This window comes from Phoenix dactylifera, chromosome 5, assembly GCF_051530095.1.
Source record: "Phoenix dactylifera cultivar Ajwa chromosome 5, Ajwa_hap1_PhDact_Kaust_v1.1, whole genome shotgun sequence".
Taxonomy (NCBI): domain Eukaryota; kingdom Viridiplantae; phylum Streptophyta; class Magnoliopsida; order Arecales; family Arecaceae; genus Phoenix; species Phoenix dactylifera.
In genome coordinates, this window is record NC_143194.1 from 2,113,502 (window position 1) to 2,132,252 (window position 18,751).

The following is an 18,751-nucleotide window of genomic DNA, read 5'->3' on the forward strand; positions in this document are numbered from 1 at the left end:
AGATGCGGGAGAGAACCAAATTGATATCCTCAGTCATCTTTTATCCATAGATGCTGCATCCTGTCCATTGCTCATTAACTGTAAGGTTACTGAAGTTCTCCTAAAGCACTTATAACTGTAAGGTTACTGTAAGCTCCTTTCAAGTGCTTTCCGCGTGCTGCAGTAGCCGACTTAGGTTTGCATAATCTAGAGTGAATATAAACAAAAATAGACTATGGAGACCATATTTGGAACTAAATATTAATATTAATACTAGATGTTGTCACCTTTAATAGAAATGAGACAAAAGAATAGATAACAGAACCCTTCATCTTATAAGTAGAGATCATTTCGGGCTCTTTTATCCTCTAGATAGTGCCATTGAGGAAGTTCATTACTTGCATATCTCAGTTTTTTAAGAATTTTCCCCCTCCTTTTCTTCTTTATTAGGTTTCCTTCACCATGTGACCTCACTTCATATGGTCGAATACCTAATTTCGACTATCGACAACCATCGTGATCTTTGTAGTTTACTCTATAATATGCTATCAGCGAGCTATACAACATCTTATGCAATTTTAACAAAATATTTAAAGAATCACTTTTTTCCATATTATTTACCGGTATGGCACTTTGCTAATGCTCTTTTTCCATGATTTAGGTTACAAAAGAATACGAAATACACAGAAAGAGAGACTGCTTGTGATATTTTCCTAGTTGTTAAATTGAAGTAAAACATGTTCACACAAAATAATAGTTCTTAATGAACATTTGCTTGCTTGTTATCCATAAAATTTTTGATAAAACTGAGAGATAAAAAATGAGTTATTAAAAAAATGGTTGTTTTACCCAAAAATCTTGTTTAATGTGTTAATGTTTCATCAAAATGGACAAGGAACACCCAAATATTTTTAGTCTCTTAAATATTCCTCTTGTGAAAAAATTCAAAAATTCAAAGAACAGTAAAAAGCTTGATTCCAGGGGAAAGCATTCACATATATCATGGAATCATAACCATAGACATATCACTTCATGCAAAAGTTTGTACAGTCAAAAACTCAAACAGATGCAGAGAATCCAATAAAGACAACTTTTGGACACTGTTTCATGGAATTTTTGGCACACCCTTCCAGGGTCCTCCAAATTTGAATGGGACCAAAACGAAAGGATGAGCCCCGTATTTGATGGACCCTGCACCTACGAACGGTCCTGATATATTGCATGCTCTCCACGGTCCTCTCAAAATCCGGAAATCATATGATGATCGCCGGGGAACGGACGGCTGGGATGCATACAGCGGTACGCGTCTGTCGGGAGTCACGGGAGAGGGCGCACGTGGGGGCCCACGCGGAGGGCCGCATAACGATGCCAGCCAAGACGCGTGCGGTTCGCACGCGTCTCTGCTGCTCCTACTGTCTACTGTCTTACTAAAATCTAAAGCAGGAAGTGGACGATGGACCCCATCGAAGTGGGAGCGTGGAAGCACCATCAGAAGGACACGTGGCATGTGTTTGGCTGCATTTGAGACCGTCTGATGTGATGGACGTCCTCTCTCATAAATCTTGTACACATTAGTACGTATACTCCTGTTGATCGGCAGCAATCCACAGCATTGGTATTGGCTGTTGTCTGGATAGGGTTGTGAATGGGAGGACTTATGGTTAGAAATTTTTTGCTTTCTTTCCTCAATTAAGGTTTTAATAAAACAAAAGGAAACAAAAGATAAGTTGGGCTCTACAAGCTTATTTTTGGAGTCAAATAGAGCATTTAGATGGCGCTAACTTTTTCTTGCTATTAAAATCTCTTGTTTACTATCGTGGAGATTAGTTAGGTTTGTAGATTCGTTATCAGAATTGGAATGACCATATTTTCCGATTCATTTGGTTCATGACCGAAATCAAAATCGAAATAAAATTTAAATACTAAAAAAGAATAGAAATTGAATTTTGGAGAGGATTGGGGTATTTCCATTTCCTCCTATATTGAAATGTGAATGGGACTCCCTCCAACCAAATGGTTGGAATGGGAGTCGGTTATTTTTATTTCTATTTCAGAGTCCAACTTTTTCTAACCAAATATGCTCTATGAGTATTTGGGAGAGGGATATCTACGTAGGAAACATTAGAAATAAGGTGAAGCGAATAAGTTCAGCTTGCTTTTTCAATTCTATTTTTCTTCCTTCACTGTCCCAATTATTGATTAAGCTATTCCTTTATTGTTGAAGTCACTTGATACTACTAAGAATGCACCAGGCTATTTTCCTTTTTTTTTTCTCAGTAGCAGTGTAAATGAGTGTAGCAAATCTACAGTCGACCATCCAATATGTTGTAATAATGGCAATTAGAATTGCATCTCATAAATGATTGCAAACATATAATAGATTCTTTAATTATACTAGGTTTAACTCTTGTAAAATTGCATGTGACTTGAAACACATCTACAAATGGTGAGTAACGATCAAGTCCAAATACAAAACTATGATCAACTTAAATAGGCACCATCTTGTGCAAAAACTTATGTCCTCCATTATCTCCCACCAAAGCTCTTAACCAATTTTACTTATCTGTCTATTGTATTCTCCTACCATCTATATTTATCATTATCCATTGTAACACTTTGTTGCCACCATTACACTAATCATAATCTCTTCTACCATGATTATTTTTATTTGATCAAACTAAAAATGAGATTTTGTCGCAAATAATAATGTCTAAGCCTGACTCTAAATGACTGCAAAAGGAATTACTGGCTACAATTATAATCAAATAGAATTTGGCATGTGTATTAGATGAGAGATATACTATGGATGGTCGATTGGTCGTGGTCCTCCAATTTGAATCTCTTATTTATATAATATGACATTGCACATCCAATTTGCAGGAGTGTGTTTCTTTTATAAATTTTGTCAAAATTCATTAGATTAGCAAGAATTAGGTCAAATAGTTGGCATCCCTATCTCATTTGCTAGAGACTTTGAATTTGAATGGTGGAATCCTCAAGCCAAGATTCTGTTCAACTTGATGCCCAAATAGAGAGGTTTGGTGGTGGCTCGCAATTCATCGGTGAATCGCATGATGGGCACCGATGCAGCAGATTTGTATTATTGTAAAGGATCAGTTATGCGATCCATGAACGGTCCATGATGCAAGTTGATCTTGACCTAGCATCCTCATTTCTCAAATTAAAATAGAGATAATTTTATCTGTGCAGAGATGGTTAATCGCATAACATGAAATTTGTTGATGACTCTCTAAACTTTTGATTTATCATTAGAACAATAATAGCTATGAGAAGTGGGAATCTCCATATCATGGTTAATATGCACTTAAAAGAGTTTGGTTAGGGTATGCATATTGTCAAATTTGTGGGACATATGGGACGTGGGGAAAGTTGCAATCCCTTAATATCCAATCTCCATAATATATATTATATTAATATGCCGTCCATATTAGAGACAGCAGTCACACTCTTTGAATAATGTTTAATGTGAAAGAAAAAAAAACTTAAATAATATTTTTTTTATTTTTAAAAGGTAATAGTAAACTAACAAAACCAAAGAGACCATCAGCGTCCCACAGTGCCAGCACCACTGCTGCCACATATAAAGCCACGGATCCTATCCTTCCTCCCCCAAACTCCACTCTCCCCTCTACCCTCCTTCCTTTCTCTTAGAATGGAAATAAAGCTTCGATTCCTATTCCTTACCCTTCTCCTCCGCATCCTACTGCTCCATCCTTGCATCTTGGCCGCCGATTCCAACGACATCAGCAATGGCGCCAAGCGCACGTACATCGTCCGCGTCGACCGCGACGCCAAGCCGTCCGTTTTCCCCACCCACTCCCACTGGTACGAGACCACCGTCGCCACCGTCTCCGGCTCCGCTGACGGCTCCTGGACCCCCGGTGGCCCCCTCATCCACACCTACTCCTCCGTCTTCCACGGCTTCTCCGCCCGCCTCTCCCCCGCCGCTGCCGCCACCCTCTCCTCCTTCCCCGGTGTCGTGGCCGTCTTCCCGGAGCAAGTCCGCCGCCCACTCACCACCCGCTCCCCTCGCTTCCTCGGCCTCCTCTCCTCCGACCGCTCCGGCCTCCTCGCCGAGACGGACTTTGGCTCCGACCTCGTCGTCGGAGTAATCGACACCGGCATCTGGCCCGAGCGCCGGAGCTTCTCCGACAGCGGCCTCGGCCCCGTCCCCGCCAAGTGGAAGGGCGCCTGCGTCCCCGGCGCTGGTTTTCCCGCTACTGCCTGCAACCGCAAGCTCGTCGGCGCCCGCTACTTCTCTGGCGGATACGAGGCCACCAGCGGCCGCATGAACGAGTCCGCCGAGCTCCGTTCCCCGCGCGACACTGACGGCCACGGCACCCACACCGCCTCCATCGCCGCTGGCCGCTACGTCTTCCCGGCCTCCACCCTCGGCTACGCCCGCGGCGTCGCCGCCGGCATGGCCCCCAAGGCCCGCCTCGCCGCCTATAAGGTCTGCTGGGTCGCTGGCTGCTTCGACTCCGACATCCTCGCAGCCTTCGACGCCGCTGTCGCCGACGGTGTCGACGTCATTTCACTCTCCGTCGGTGGCGCCGTCGTCCCTTACTACCTCGACGCCATCGCCATCGGCGCCTTCGCCGCCGCCGAGGCCGGGATCTTCGTCTCCGCCTCCGCCGGCAACGGTGGCCCCGGGGGCCTCACCGTTACCAACGTCGCCCCCTGGGTCACCACCGTCGGTGCCGGCTCCATGGACCGCGACTTCCCCGCCGACGTCAAGCTCGGCGACGGCCGGATCCTCCCCGGCGTCAGCGTCTCCGGCGGCCCCGGTCTCGCCCCCGGCCGCCTCTACCCCCTGATCTACGCCGCCGCCTCCCTAGGCGGCGCCGGCGACGGCTACTCGTCCTCCCTCTGCCTCGAGGACTCCCTCAACCGGGACGCCGTCCGCGGCAAGATCGTCGTCTGCGACCGCGGCGTCAACTCCCGCGCCGCCAAGGGCGAGGTCGTCCGCAAGGCCGGCGGCGTCGGGATGATCCTCGCCAACGGCGTCTTCGACGGCGAGGGCCTTGTCGCCGACTGCCACGTCCTCCCTGCCGCCGCCGTCGGCGCTGCCGCCGGTGACAAGATCCGCAAGTACATCGCCGCCGCCACCCTCCACTCCCCGGCCACGGCCGCCATCCTCTTCCACGGGACCCGCCTGGGGGTCCGGCCGGCGCCGGTGGTCGCCTCCTTCTCGGCCCGGGGACCGAACCCCCAGTCACCGGAGATCCTGAAGCCGGACCTCATAGCCCCCGGGCTCAACATCTTGGCCGCGTGGCCCGACGGCGTCGGTCCCGCCGGGATCCCCTCAGACCGCCGGCGGACGGAGTTCAACATCCTATCAGGCACATCAATGGCGTGCCCCCACGTGTCCGGGCTCGCCGCCCTTCTCAAGGCCGCGCACCCGGAGTGGAGCCCGGCGGCGGTCAAATCCGCACTGATGACCACCGCCTACACCAAGGATAACAGGAAGATGACAATGCTGGACGAGTCGACCGGGAATTCCTCCGATGTCTTCGACTTCGGTTCCGGCCATGTCGACCCCCAACGAGCTATGGACCCTGGGCTAATCTATGACGTCTCGTTGCTGGATTACGTGAATTTTCTCTGCAATTTGAATTATACGCAGCAGAACATCAGGTCGATCACGAGGCGTGCGGCGGATTGCAGCGGCGCAAGGAAGGCCGGGCACGCCGGAAATTTGAACTACCCGTCGTTCGCAGCGGTGTTCGTCGATAATGGGAGTGGAAAAAGGATGTCGACGCACTTTATAAGGACGGTGAGGAACGTCGCGAGGGGCGGCGCAGTGTATCGGGCATCGGTGAGGGCGCCGGAGGGGAGCACGGTGACGGTGGAGCCGAAGGAGCTGGTGTTTCGGAGGACAGGGCAGAAGCTGAGCTTCATTCTGAGGGTGAAGGCGGCGGCGGTGGTGGAGGAGAAGCTGCCGCCGGGGAGCTTGCGTGTGAGGAGCGGCGCGCTGACATGGAGTGACGGGAGGCATATTGTGGCCAGCCCCATTGTGATCACAATGCAGGCACCTCTGTGATGGCCTTGGAAGCAAAGGAGACGCTTTTGTTTTGATGCAAGTCCGAACGAACCCTTGCTCAGGGTTTTAGAAGTGTTGCAAGAATTACCTAGGGTTTTTGTAATGCCCTTTTTTTGTTGAAGCCAAGCCAAAGGGTTTTAAAAGGGTTTATTTAAGTATATATATATATATATGTGTGTGTGTGTGTGTGTGTGTAATAATGTTGACAGTGTGGCTTCTAGCTTCGAAGAGAGCATAAGAGCACTGTGTACATCAAAGAAGAGTGATGAGATGGAAGGAAAGAGGTAATGGTGGTTCTAAAATGCTAGACATAAGGTTTTGGGGACCATCAGTGACTATGTTTGGGGGCATGTTTCTTGTTGTCATGTACTTGTTTAAATTATTATTACACGCAGTCTTGGTATTCCATCTTGCTTTCGGTGCGTCGGACAAAGGCATGTGCATGGTATTTGGGAGGGCTTTTATTTGCTTGGGAGTGAGCGTGAAACGGATGTGTTGGTACCTGCAACAGTTATTGGTAGCGTGACTTTATTGGGATTTCCTTGGACCGGATGTTATCCTTGGGATTTTGGATCTTAATGCACTCCTGGATGGAATGGTTTAGGCTCAAAATGGATGAAAGTTTTCCTTTGATTCTTATCCATAATATTCTAAAGTTTAAAGGCATTTATGTAATAAGATGATACCAATATGCCAATTCCAACCCAGAAAGATCCAGGCCTAAAATGTTGGGGGGAAAAAAGGACCTGAATAACTTTGAGCCAAGGATCACGCTTAGGATTTTAATATGGATCTAGAATTGGATGTAGAGATCTATGCAATCCAGGGTAGATTTAGCCCGCGTCAAACTCAACCTACCAAAAAACCTGAATAAGGACTATGAGAAATTAACAAACTATATAATTATTTTCACAGATGAAACCTATCACCTGAAGCTCCAGGATGCCGAATACTAAAAAAATACTGGGACAAGAAGTTTTTATTTCCTTTAAATAAGCAAGAGGACTTCACCGAAGAACAACCCTTTAATCTCTTTTACAGCAAGGCTTTACACCACAACACCTCTTTCCATCTACCGAAAAATGGATCAAGTCTTTGCTAACATGCTTGCGAGCCATAGCTTCACATCTAGAACTCGACCATGAAGCATACAACGATTCTATAGCTTCTTCAGAGAATCCATTCTGACTGAGATTAAGCAGCTGCAATTGCTTGGCCAAAGCAATGGCCTCGGATAGCTCTTGAATCAGCTGACAACCCCCATACGGGTTCCTCTGACAGCTGCTTGCACAGCTTCCATCGGGCCCGGACAAGGTGGGAAGTTCCTCCTTGATCATCTCATCTTCGCTATCGGCAACTTCAATCCCAGTGCGCCCAGCATTCACTGCATCAACTGCATTAGCCATTTCAGCTACATCAGGCTTTTGGGTTGCAGGAGTTGAGCTCCCTTGCATCATTGAATCATACTTCAAGGTTCTTTCCTTGCAGACCTCAGAATTCTCAGCCAAGTGAAGCTCCTCCAGCGAGTCATTATCTGTGAACAGTCGACAAAATAATCAGAGGAGATTGATGACGATAGATGGTTCGAAAGGAACAGGTCAAGATGTTTCATGACCTGCTAGTGCCTGAACAATTCGAACAATTCCTGCCAACCCGAGATGGCACTTGTTGAGAATGAGAAATTTGAGGCTGCATTGAGGATCCACAAGAATTGATCCCAGAGCATCACAGACCTGCTTCCATGCATAGGGTGAAAGGAGAAATAACCACAAATTCAAGTTTAAAAGAGCAGAATAAATAAATGTCTCTCTCTCACATTAGGTAGTACTAGATTGGTCTAAGCCTGCAAGCAAGCTATAAGCCTTGTTCATGACATCATGAGGTGAGGGATTGGATATCCGTTTACAAAGATAAGGCGCTGACCATATAGTTATTCTAATTAGAAACTGCAAGCTTGGACTTAAATGTTATGTAATTTAGCATGTATAAAGCTTCAATCACTCATCAGTGTCTGGAGATATCTATAACCATGGTTTTCAACTTATAATACTATGCTAGTGGAGCTCATCTAAACATGACAAAACCCACATGGATGTCACTACAGAGGAAATTCAAACACCGAATCCTTTTTGGGAGGAGGAGGAGGGAGAGGGGGGGGGGTATGGGGTATCACGATTAGTAAAAGATTTGCACTGATTGATTAGCATAGTTATAATCAAACTTATAAATATCATGATAGAACAGCAGAATATCAAACAGATTAATGCAGAGGATGCCAAAATTTTTGGTTCACCCCTGAAATCAACATAATTAAGGCATGCTAAAACACTAATTGGCTCAAGTGACGAGAATTGCATTGCACATTGAATAACCAACATCACATTTTCTTCAAATTTTTGGATGAAATATTCTCATGTTGTACATAGCTATATATCCAAGAGTAAGGTTGTAACAAATATCTGTTATGCATGCAGCATCTACAGTTGTGATCTTAAGCTGGAAAAAATGGCTTAAGCGAAGAATCAACCTTGTAAGATAATGCATTCTGTGTTATTTTCAAGGAAGGATAGAACAACAAACCTCTTGACCAATGGAATTTCCTCCAAGGTTTAATTCGATTATACCACCAATGACAGCAAGATTTGCACAAACTTTTGTAAAATCATGAGACGTCAGCCCGCAATATGATAGGTCTAACTTCACCAACTCTTGAGGCCCACTGGATAATGCCTCAGTTAACTTTACAGCACCGTCCTGCAATACATGCAATATGTAAGTTCAGATATATACGCAAATCAGCTTGATTGTTAAAGGTAAATAGTACTCTCTGAGAGGGTAAACTATGCAAAGAAAGTTCACTCACGGTTCCAATATATGTTCGTCCAAGAAACAACCCTGACAGACTTGAGGATTGAGCAAGTTGGCAGAGGCTATTAACCATAGTCTTGTTCAGTCTTACACCAGTCAAGCTTAGTTCTGAAAATCTACAAGCAAAAAATTTGATGCATTTGTTCCCATTTGCGAAACATTCAGGAATTATCAAGCAAAAAATCATTTAAAAAAAATGATAACAAAGTTAGATTTTTCACCGGTTTAAAGAAGAAAGTTTGGAAAGTAGATTAACCATTGCATTTCCAGATATAGGATTATTCTTTCCTGTTAGACATACAGATAAAAAAAATATAAGCAATTCGAACTAAATAATTAAATAAATTGAGCTCAAACTTTAACAGAAGCATCACAAGCAATACCTAATGAGAGATGCGAAAGGACAGATCCATCATGTAGTGAGTCAGCAACCTTCTGAATCGTTCTAGATGTGATAGAACACTGCTCTATGTTTAAGCAGTACAGTGCTGCAAACAAAAATAAGAAGTTGATTTTAAGTTAGAGACTTATGTAACAGAGTAAATTAAAAGAGTTAAAAAGAGCAAATGCCAGCTGATGAAGAAATTCCTTCGCTAACCATATTAATATTGATGACCAGTACCGCCTAATGGAGGGAGCTTAAATGACTCATTACAAGCTCCATATAGCAAATTTAAATTGCATCACTATCTGGAGACTATTCTGGTTAAAGAACCAAAAGTCGCACGAAAGTCCAATTCTATCTGGTATCTCTTTATAAGGCATTACAATACAAGGAAATTTTCAAGTCATTTTTGGAATTTACTTCCACAGTATCTCTCTTTTCTACCTTTCCCTTTATTTCCGTGGGCAACACTTCATCTACGCTGCCTCACCATGTTTCAGCCGAATTGCATTTCGATCACCTCTAAATATTAAACACCGACAAGATAAGAAAATGCAATTGATAGCAATGCACACCTTTGCAATTCTGCAAGATGGTGGCAAGGTATGAACTGCATGCATCTGTCAGACGGTTTTCAGACAGATTAAGCACTTCCAATCGAGAGAACATGACGGAGCATTCACAAATCTGTCAATTGAGGAGAAAATTTGTGTTTGAAATATAAGAGAAATCAACCTCTGGTTAAATACTTAATATTTCAATAAAAAATCACCATAATTAGAAAAAATCTATTTCACAATCCCAAATTTAAAATGGTTCTAAAAAATTTTACAAGCTTTGCATTCTTAAGGGAGAAGAAAAAAAAAGTAGTCCATCGGGCAGCTGCATTTAATAGAAAGCGAAAGGAAAACCTGGAATAAAGCAGTTGGACCAAAACGGTTACAATGCAGATCCAATGTCAAACCACCATATTTCTGGCTTGATGATGTAAATATTTGTTGAAGCTTCTCCATTGTTTCATTCCCTGTGAAATATCAAATCAAGCAATAGTATTATTCGGAAATTCCAGGACTAATCAGTGTGTGAGACTGTGTACCGGTGCATGTGGTTAGAAGATATGGCATATCTCCAGTCTCAAGCTTTAAGATCAGAACAGGCATAGAAGAGATTATATTTTACATGCAATAGATAGCATTATACCTAACAAATTATGAGAGATGTCCAATACTGCAACTGTTCTGTGACCCTGCATTGCTTTTAAGAAAGGTGAAATCGAAAAATCCTGCAATCCACAGTCAGATACTATGACCTCATCCTCCGAGACCTGATTTAAACAAATAAGACAATTTGAAAATTTTGATTTATCAGCCGCATGAACAGATAACAATTACTTAAAATAACGAACTATACTGAAGTTTTGGAAAGAAATTACCTCCAGATTATATAGTTTTTTCAGCAATTTCATATTGGGTGCCTCCAATAACTTCCCACAGTAATCAATATACAACTTCATAAGGCGTTTTGGAACCCATCCTTTGCAGTATAAGTCACATTAGAAATAGGCCGTGTTCCGTAACCATGACGAAAGAAAAAGAATATATGGTTATTGAAAAATTATAGAATGCAAATGTAAATGATATTTAATAAAACCTCAATGGTGGAACTTAACAGATCCTCTTTTTGTTGAGAAACAGGAAGTGGACGGATATTTGAACTGTTTTATGACAATATTATCAAGCTAGAAGATGACAAAAGACCAAAGAGAAACATGTCTCAAAGAAGTGATACCTCACGAAAGTCTAAGAAGAGATCTCCTTTACTCGTCAATCAGTTTGTTGTTGACATAAACACAAACCTAGTATGGAGTAAGATTTTAAAATTCCATGGGATGGGACTGTCCAGGTTTTTCTGTGGAATGGGACACACTGCAGTTGCGCCCCATCCTGACTCTTAGGGGCAGGGATGTTCCAAGAAGCACTGTTCAGGACACTTGGATGATGGTGGGATGGTCTCATCCCGATAATTGGGACTGGACCCATCCCTGCACCCAGCAAGATATCCCACGGGGATTTGAAACTATGGTATCAAGTATGCATTGCTCCGAACAATGGGTGCCTCATTACTTCTTTCCCTTTTATCTTTAGTGAATTTTTCAGTGTCATTCTCTTTCTAACAAAACCAAAGGTAGATGCCACTAACAGGAGAAAATGAAAATGTACCCCTTGATTAGCACATACTGAGCACTATTTGCCATGTGTGTTATTTACATGGTCGATGCATACTTTTTGCACTCTGTCTCAGATGCATATGTTAGTAGGCAGCAGCTGAATTATATCACAAGAATTTGATATTTGCAAAAACAATAGATTGAAGAAATATGAATGCATCTTGAAAATTCTTACCATCGATAACCACATCAATCCAGATTTTTCCACAAGCAAGATGCTTAAGACCTTCAATTGTCTCTTCAGGATCCAGAGATTTCCCGGAACATTTAAGATGTCCGATGACAGGCAACAATCCTAAAGCATGCAGCTTAATTAGTAGAGCAAAGTAGAACTCTAGACAGCACTTAGCATGCATAAAACCATCCATTATCTAAAGAACATATACAACAATATTGAGGAAATCCTTTTGATATATTGGATCGACAACAAAACCAAAATATATTCTGGAGTAAAATGTTTGGCTAAATGTTTTTTTCAACTGAAACTTGATTTTGAAATGCCTATGATGATACTGTCAGGAACTTCTAGTAATGTTGAAAGCAAGAAGATTTAGTACTGTATATAGAAGTTTGGTGAAAAGCTTACAAGTTGACCAAATACTCTGCCCTTTAGATGGTTTAGTGTAACGACAAGGATTAAAAAAGAGGGTTCGCCTATAAGTTGACCAAATACTCTATCCTTTAGATGGTTTAATAATTAAAACGAGGCTTAAAAAATACGGATCCTCTTTCACCTCTACTCTTCATGGTGAATAGTATAATGAACTGTTGAGAATGAAGAAGAAATGAATTGAGAAAGGATGAGAACACAAGGATTTTTAGAAGTTCAGGTTGGTCTAAGAAGCTAGGCCGTTTTTCTTTTTTCTCCACCTTGGGTACCATTAATGCACAAACAACACACAAGTCGCATATTAGAATGTAAAATCAGGCTGCATACTCCAGTTTCCAATTTACTTCTTCGAATTTAGAATGAGAATTAACATTCTGAAGCTCTCATTGAACTACATGGGGAATTCAAAGTCAAAATGAAAAAAAATCTATAATGCTGGCTGTAGAATCTAATGTACCATGTCTTGATTGTCATAGCCAACCACATAAATGTGATAAAGGCTTATCAACTAAGATTAAGGTTTTAAAGCCAATAAGAATGGTACAGTATATAATTTGACCATAGAAGTTTCTAACATACCTTTGGCCCTCCTCTCTTCAGAGAGCTGAAGATAGTAAACACATGCCACTTCAGCTTTCATGTATTCAATGTTCAGATAGCCCCCATCATCGCAAGAACTTATGTCCACATATACTAACTTATCACCAATTTTAAATGTGATGAACTGCTGCATATTGAGCAGACATGTGAAGATTAATAAATAACATTGGAACACATTGTTAACTAAGACATATTACACTTGAAAAGGTACCACGAAACATGACTTCGTAAAACTGATCCACTAATACAGTAGAGAATCTTTCATTTGGGTAAAAAACAAACAAAAACAGAAATTGGAAAAATGCAAATCAAAAAATGAGGATGTTTATTCTGATGTGACCAAATCACCAAGAAATAAGGGAGTCAAAATCTTGTGCATTCCAAGCCATGTCACAAATGAACATATGATTTTTTATATCAGATCAGTTCCCTAGAATTATATGCTAGCATAGGGAAAAGGGAAAAAATAATTTTGAAAGCATCCAAAGTCATAATCATATTTTCAGCACATTTTCCTCTAATAGTTGACAAATACTGTTATTAGGCAAAAAAAGTCAACGACCAAAGCCATGAAGAGCCTTCACCATAGCCATGATTTGCTGTACGCAATTTGTTAGTGTGACATATACATTCAGTTAATGCAGTGATACATAACAAAGAACAATAAATGGAAATAATAAAGCTTACACTATTGTCATCTTCAGATAGATTGAAGTTATTGAATCCTGAACCATTCTCTCTTTGTGGAAGACTGCCAGGTACATGACCGCTATCAAATTTAGAGCCACTTGCTGCAGATTTGGATGCAATGCCTATTCCTGCATCACTTGAAGATCCAAAATCTGTGCCATTATCAGCAGTAAACATGGGGCTTTTGGATCTGAAAGAACAAATACTTTCTTCAATGATAGGTGTAGAAGCACTGAGTACATCTTTGGATGCACTGGGATGTGAAACGTCCTGTGGAATGGAAAGCAATTGTTACAGTCATGAGCTTCAGCGTAGGCAACAGCCATGTAAATTTCCCACACAAAACTTGTGTCTCGTGAGCATAATGCACAAAATATTTTAATAGACAATATAGGCTTTTATCATAGTACCAATAAATTAAGGTGAAAGATGCCTATCAGACACAACAACAAACTGTCACAGATAAAACAAGCAACAAATTATGAAATGGCACACTACAAGCACAAAATGATGAGATAGCTTAGAATTAAGAGCTTATGGGATTAAAGTTACCTGAAATTCATTGGTGCCAATTGGCTCACCCCTGTGGTTTTCTGAGGATCACAGGAACAAGAGCTTTTAGTATCAAGCAAAAAGTAAAAAACATTCAACAAATAATTAAATATATAAGAAGTCAAATTGCTTGAATCCAACCTTCTTGAAAAGTAGCAACATCCTCAACCAGTCTTTTATGAAACTTTCTTCCTGATCCAGTGATCTCATCTGTCTCATCAGCTTCGTCATCAGAGATCACTACACGAATACGCTTACGACCAGCTGGCTGCTGATCATCATTCAACTTGTATAAATCTCTAGAGGAAGCCTCAGCCAGATGACAAGACATCTTGGCCTTCTTGCCAACAGAATCCAACTGAGACATCTTGATCTTAGCTGATTTTTTACTGCGGCGGATAAGTGATGCAAGAGGAACATCCTCACAAGATTCCTCTCCACTTGTGAGCAGGTTAGACCTGATTGTAGGAGTCTTGTTAATATCAGATGAAGCACATACATCAGGCACATCATTAGATACATCATCGCTTTCTGTTTCAGTTTCAGAGCAATAATCATTCCCCCTGTTCCTCAATGCATCTTCTTCTAGTAAAATCTTCAACTTCCGAATGTCATGCTGCAATTTCCTGCAGCAGAAATGCTTCAATAAGCAATTTGCCTGAACAGCATTCTTCTACCAATAAGTCTGCATGCCCTTAAAGATACCTGGCTTCTTCAACATTGTCAAACCTAATCATGTGGCTGTAATGCATATTGTCCAGCGCAGACATCTGGGCAGATGGTAAATTGCCTTGAACTGCAATTCTGAAAAGAAAGCAAGTCCTCAGAATATAGCACAGAAAGCATGAAGAAACCAGCAGTAATGACTATTTTAGACTAAACAATTGACTTTCTCCTATGCTCCAAAATATTGTCCATTTTAGTGAAATTTAGTGTTTATTTAAGAAATGAAATATTGCCTGTAACCCTCTTCAAATGCCTCCAATGCACTAGCCCAGTCACCAGACGAGTCCAAAACCTCTCCAATATTTATCTTGGCTAATGCTTGCCCCTGCAATCATTATTTTATTAAATAAGTGTTAACTGACAGTGTAAATACTTCTTTCTATCATGTCTGAGACATGGATGCATATTTAATGTCAGGTGGCAAAGCTCATTAGCAGCACCAGTGAGCACAAAGAAATTGATCAGGGCACCATCTGGGCGTTGTAAGACAACCAAGTGCACCTCTTTGGTGATACAACAAAGTATTGCCACCCAAGGAACGCTATCAATTTCAAACATACTATTATCTACCCAAAACATTAAGCGCTTAATGTTCGTCACTTGAACATAGATAATTTAGTGCAACATAATATTCTTTATTCCAAGCAAGAACCTAATATATTTTACCTCAAGGTTTCCTATTAACTTGTACCCATTCCAACTCTTCATATACCATTTCCGAGCTTTGCCAAAGTTCCTGAGCTTCTGGTAGGACTCTCCGATGGCAAGAAAAGAATCACTAAGCTTTTCCTTGTCGCAAAGTTCGCTCGCCACCCTTTTCTTCCTTTTAGCAAATTCCTGATGCTAAATCAAAAAACATGGTACATCAGAAATTTCTAGATAAACTAAACCATTAGCCAAAATCACATTTTATTCCGGCATTAGTATTTGATGTTACACAATAGACTGCTAAAGTCCTATACGACTGATTATATTGAGGTTGCCCATGTTGTAGCAAATGAAATAAAAAAGAATTTTCATTTTTCATTTTAATTGGCAAAGACAGAGAAAATATAAATGATCCCTTTCATTAATTTACCTCCACCTTTCTGCTTATTGTCTATGTGCCTAAATCATCTTAAAACCACAAATATGTTAATTCAACCTATCTCTCTTGAATCCTTGACTATTAGTAAGATGATTATCCAGCTGATGCAAACAAATATCTCCAATCACCTCAATCTGCAAGAATATTGAAACCTTGGTAGAGAGTACATCATTTTAGAAGATTTGAATAATACTTAGCATGAAATCTTCTTTCTTTCAAGGGTAACATGGCTTCTCATTTTGCAACTGAAACAATGTCCTACATTATCTGAAACATGACAAATTTATATCTATTAGAACTATCTAAGAAACATCTTACTGTTTTCATACAAGAAGAAGTTGAGGACTTTAAGCAAGGTTTCCATGGCATAAAGAAACAACAAAGTCAGGTGAACAAAAAGAACAAAGATAGATTAAGATTATGACAACATTAAAAACTCACTTTTGGCCAGGCAAATATCATGCCACATTTTTCAATTAGACAATCAAGACATGCATTCTGCTCCAGCAGACATTTTCTCTCATTTGATGTGCCCCGGGCTTCGCTTGTGGTCCTTGTCAGTTTTTTGAGTTTCTGCTCGTCTTTTTTTAACTCCTCCAGCACTTTAGCTGCTTCTTTCACAGTCCGGATATTCTGATTGATCTGACCAACTAATGTGTCTTCATCTTCCATGCACTTTGCAATGTCAAGTGCCTTCTGATAGCAAAGGAGTGCTTCATCATACTTCTGAACTCGATAATGCAGTTCCCCGAGATTGATGAACCCCTTGGCTTCACCTTGAGGATGACAGATTCTTTTACAAATTAAGATGTCCTTCTCAATGTGCTCTCTAGCTTTATTCCACTCCCGCAATTCAATATAGAGACTTCCGAGATTGTTATGAAGCCTGCTGCGACCATCATCATTTTCTGAAACCTCTTCATCATCACATATTTTTAGACCTTGAAGAAGTATCTTCTCAGCATCCTCCAAATTATCAAGGTCCATTTCAAGCATACCTATGTTGTTGTGAGCATCAATGAATTCCTTAATAAAGAGAGAAGATTTTTCACAAGAACTCTCCTTAAGTGTTCGTGCGAGTTTCATCGCCAACTTAAAATACTTTTTGGCATTTCGCACAGCATGATGGTCATTTTCAGATCTCAAGAACATCTCATGGTAAGTTCGACCAAGTTGAGTGCTAGCTCTTTGTTGCTCAACAAGATCGTTTGAATCCTTGGCAAGTTCCAAATGCTTCTTCTGCAATTCAAGCAAACAACAAGAATTGGATGCATCAAGCTACAAAACAAAAGCTAATTTCAAGCAAATGTAGTCTGAAATCTCCCACAAAATTGATACATGGAAGGCATATCAGAGAAAACTACATGCATATGGAGAATGGTAGACTGCACAATCAAGTATCAAATAAATGAGAATTTTCTACTTCAATACAGGTATGACCACTATAAGAGTGGAGAGAAATTGCTGGTTTTAGTATAAATATTTGCATTAATAATTAAGAAGACTCTCCTGGGATTTTATTCTTAATTCTTTCTGCAGAAAAAGGAAGGTAGGGAGGAGGGGAGCTTAAACCCCTTTAATATGCAACTTTTCAGTCACTTTCATCTTTACAACATAGCAGTGAATATAAAGAACCTCAAAAAGACATATAGGAAGGAGGTTAACATAAATAAGCATTTTATGATGATTCATTCATGGAGAATCTAGCTGCAAGGATGACTTCGACCAATTATGTGAAGAACAAACTGGAGTAATTTCAGTACAACTGCTTTGGAGAAGCCCAATTCAAGGAAGAAAAGATTGGATTTTAGCAAGTTCTTCACCATATGCAACTTCTCCGCAATTCCTACATCTAGGAGTCATTGATTAGACAAAACAACCAAATCCTGATAAACAAACGCAGACGACGAAACAAGATTCCAAAAAAGGGGGGCTTTATAAATTTCAACATCATTTCAAATTCGATCAACAAAAGAAAAAAAGGGGAATAAAAAAACAGAGTACCTGGTAGGTGAGAGCTTCCTTGAAGCGGTCGAGGCGGAGGTAGACCTCCCCGAGAGACTGGCAGGTGGGGAGAATCTGCTTCTGGGGAAGGTGTTTGACGGAGACGTCGTAGTCGAGGCGGAGCCAGCGGAGGGCCTCCACGTACTCGCCGCGGCGCTTAAGGATGTCGCCCACCACGTTGGCCCACCGCGCCGCCTCCTCGTGGTTTCCCTCCCGCTCCGCATCACGGTATCCCCGTTTCGCCGCCCGGAGCTCCTCCTCCTCCCCTCGCCCCATCGCCACGGTCCTCCTAGAGCTAGGGTTTCAACTTTGGAGTCGCCGAGTCGGGTCGGAGAGAAAGAGAGAGGCGACGAGTTCCCGCCAAATTTTGTGCATCGAATTTATTTGGGTGCACTGAGACCAGCGAAAGGTGCTTAGAGCCTTTATATAAATAATATTGTTGGACCCGGTCTAGACGGTGAACCGGTTTCTTGGTTCAGGTCCGGCGCCAGAACTTAGAAACCGTAAAACGGGACCTCTCTGGTTCGACCGGACTTCATGATACTGTCACGTCTCCCTTTCTTTCTTTCTTTCTTTCTTTCTTTCTTTCTTTTCTTTTTTTTTTAAGCTAAAACAGATATTTTATATATTACGTATATGAATATATTTAATAAAGTTAAAAAAATAAAAGATCGCTCAAAGCAACTCCGCGTTCTTCGCCTTTATGGTACTCTCAAAATTGGAACCGTCACGTTTCCCTTCCTCTATCCCTTTGTACGAGGATGGCCAGCACATTGGGTGGAAATATGCCTAATCTAAATATAAATCCATAAAAATAAGACTAAGTACTTAATTTTATATTTAGAAAAATATAAGATATGTGTCACTATTTAATTTTACCAAATGTTTTTGGCCTTATGTACCCTGCATACCATTATTATCATACATGGTAGGTATGTAATATACCTATCTCTTCCACA

The 18,751-nt window shown here is 41.4% G+C and overlaps 1 protein-coding gene and 1 pseudogene across 3 annotated transcripts; one reads left to right on the top strand and one right to left on the bottom strand.

The window, feature by feature from the left end:
* Nucleotides 1–3,563: 3,563 nt before the first annotated feature.
* LOC103712586 (subtilisin-like protease SBT1.5 pseudogene) lies at nt 3,564–6,449 on the top strand (annotated as a pseudogene). Its single transcript, XR_015986843.1, has one exon. The product of XR_015986843.1 is annotated as a subtilisin-like protease SBT1.5 pseudogene (transcript).
* A 549-nt stretch (nt 6,450–6,998) lies between these two features.
* On the bottom strand, nt 6,999–18,187 carry TSK (tetratricopeptide repeat (TPR)-containing protein). Of its 2 annotated transcripts, none has more exons than XM_088721324.1 (20): nt 17,793–18,187; nt 16,230–17,027; nt 15,368–15,544; nt 14,935–15,026; nt 14,681–14,779; nt 14,117–14,601; nt 13,976–14,016; nt 13,421–13,693; nt 12,713–12,857; nt 11,699–11,818; nt 10,729–10,829; nt 10,497–10,620; nt 10,208–10,320; nt 9,872–9,983; nt 9,295–9,399; nt 9,133–9,199; nt 8,907–9,027; nt 8,624–8,797; nt 7,659–7,776; nt 6,999–7,577 (listed from the first exon to the last, which is right to left on the bottom strand). In XM_088721324.1, exons 1-20 carry the CDS (start codon nt 18,066–18,068, stop codon nt 7,069–7,071), a joined length of 4,050 nt encoding a protein of 1,349 aa, XP_088577450.1. In that variant the 5' UTR covers nt 18,069–18,187; the 3' UTR covers nt 6,999–7,068. The 2 variants fall into 2 exon arrangements, with proteins under 2 accessions (XP_088577450.1, XP_038985384.2); XM_039129456.2 differs by having other exon boundaries at nt 12,713–12,860; nt 17,793–18,170.
* Between the last annotated feature and the right edge of the window lie 564 nt (nt 18,188–18,751).

What these genes read in the sequence shown, in the direction of transcription:
- TSK (XM_039129456.2), bottom strand. Translation starts at nt 18,068, where the DNA reads ATGGGGCGAGGGGAGGAGGAGGAGCTCCGGGCGGCGAAACGGGGATAC. An exon ending in GCATTTGAAGAGGGTTACAG is followed by an intron (nt 14,780 to 14,934) that starts GCAATATTTCAT and finishes CTTTCTTTTCAG; the next exon opens with AATTGCAGTTCAAGGCAATT. An exon ending in GTCCAACTGCTTTATTCCAG is followed by an intron (nt 9,984 to 10,207) that starts GTTTTCCTTTCG and finishes CTCAATTGACAG; the next exon opens with ATTTGTGAATGCTCCGTCAT.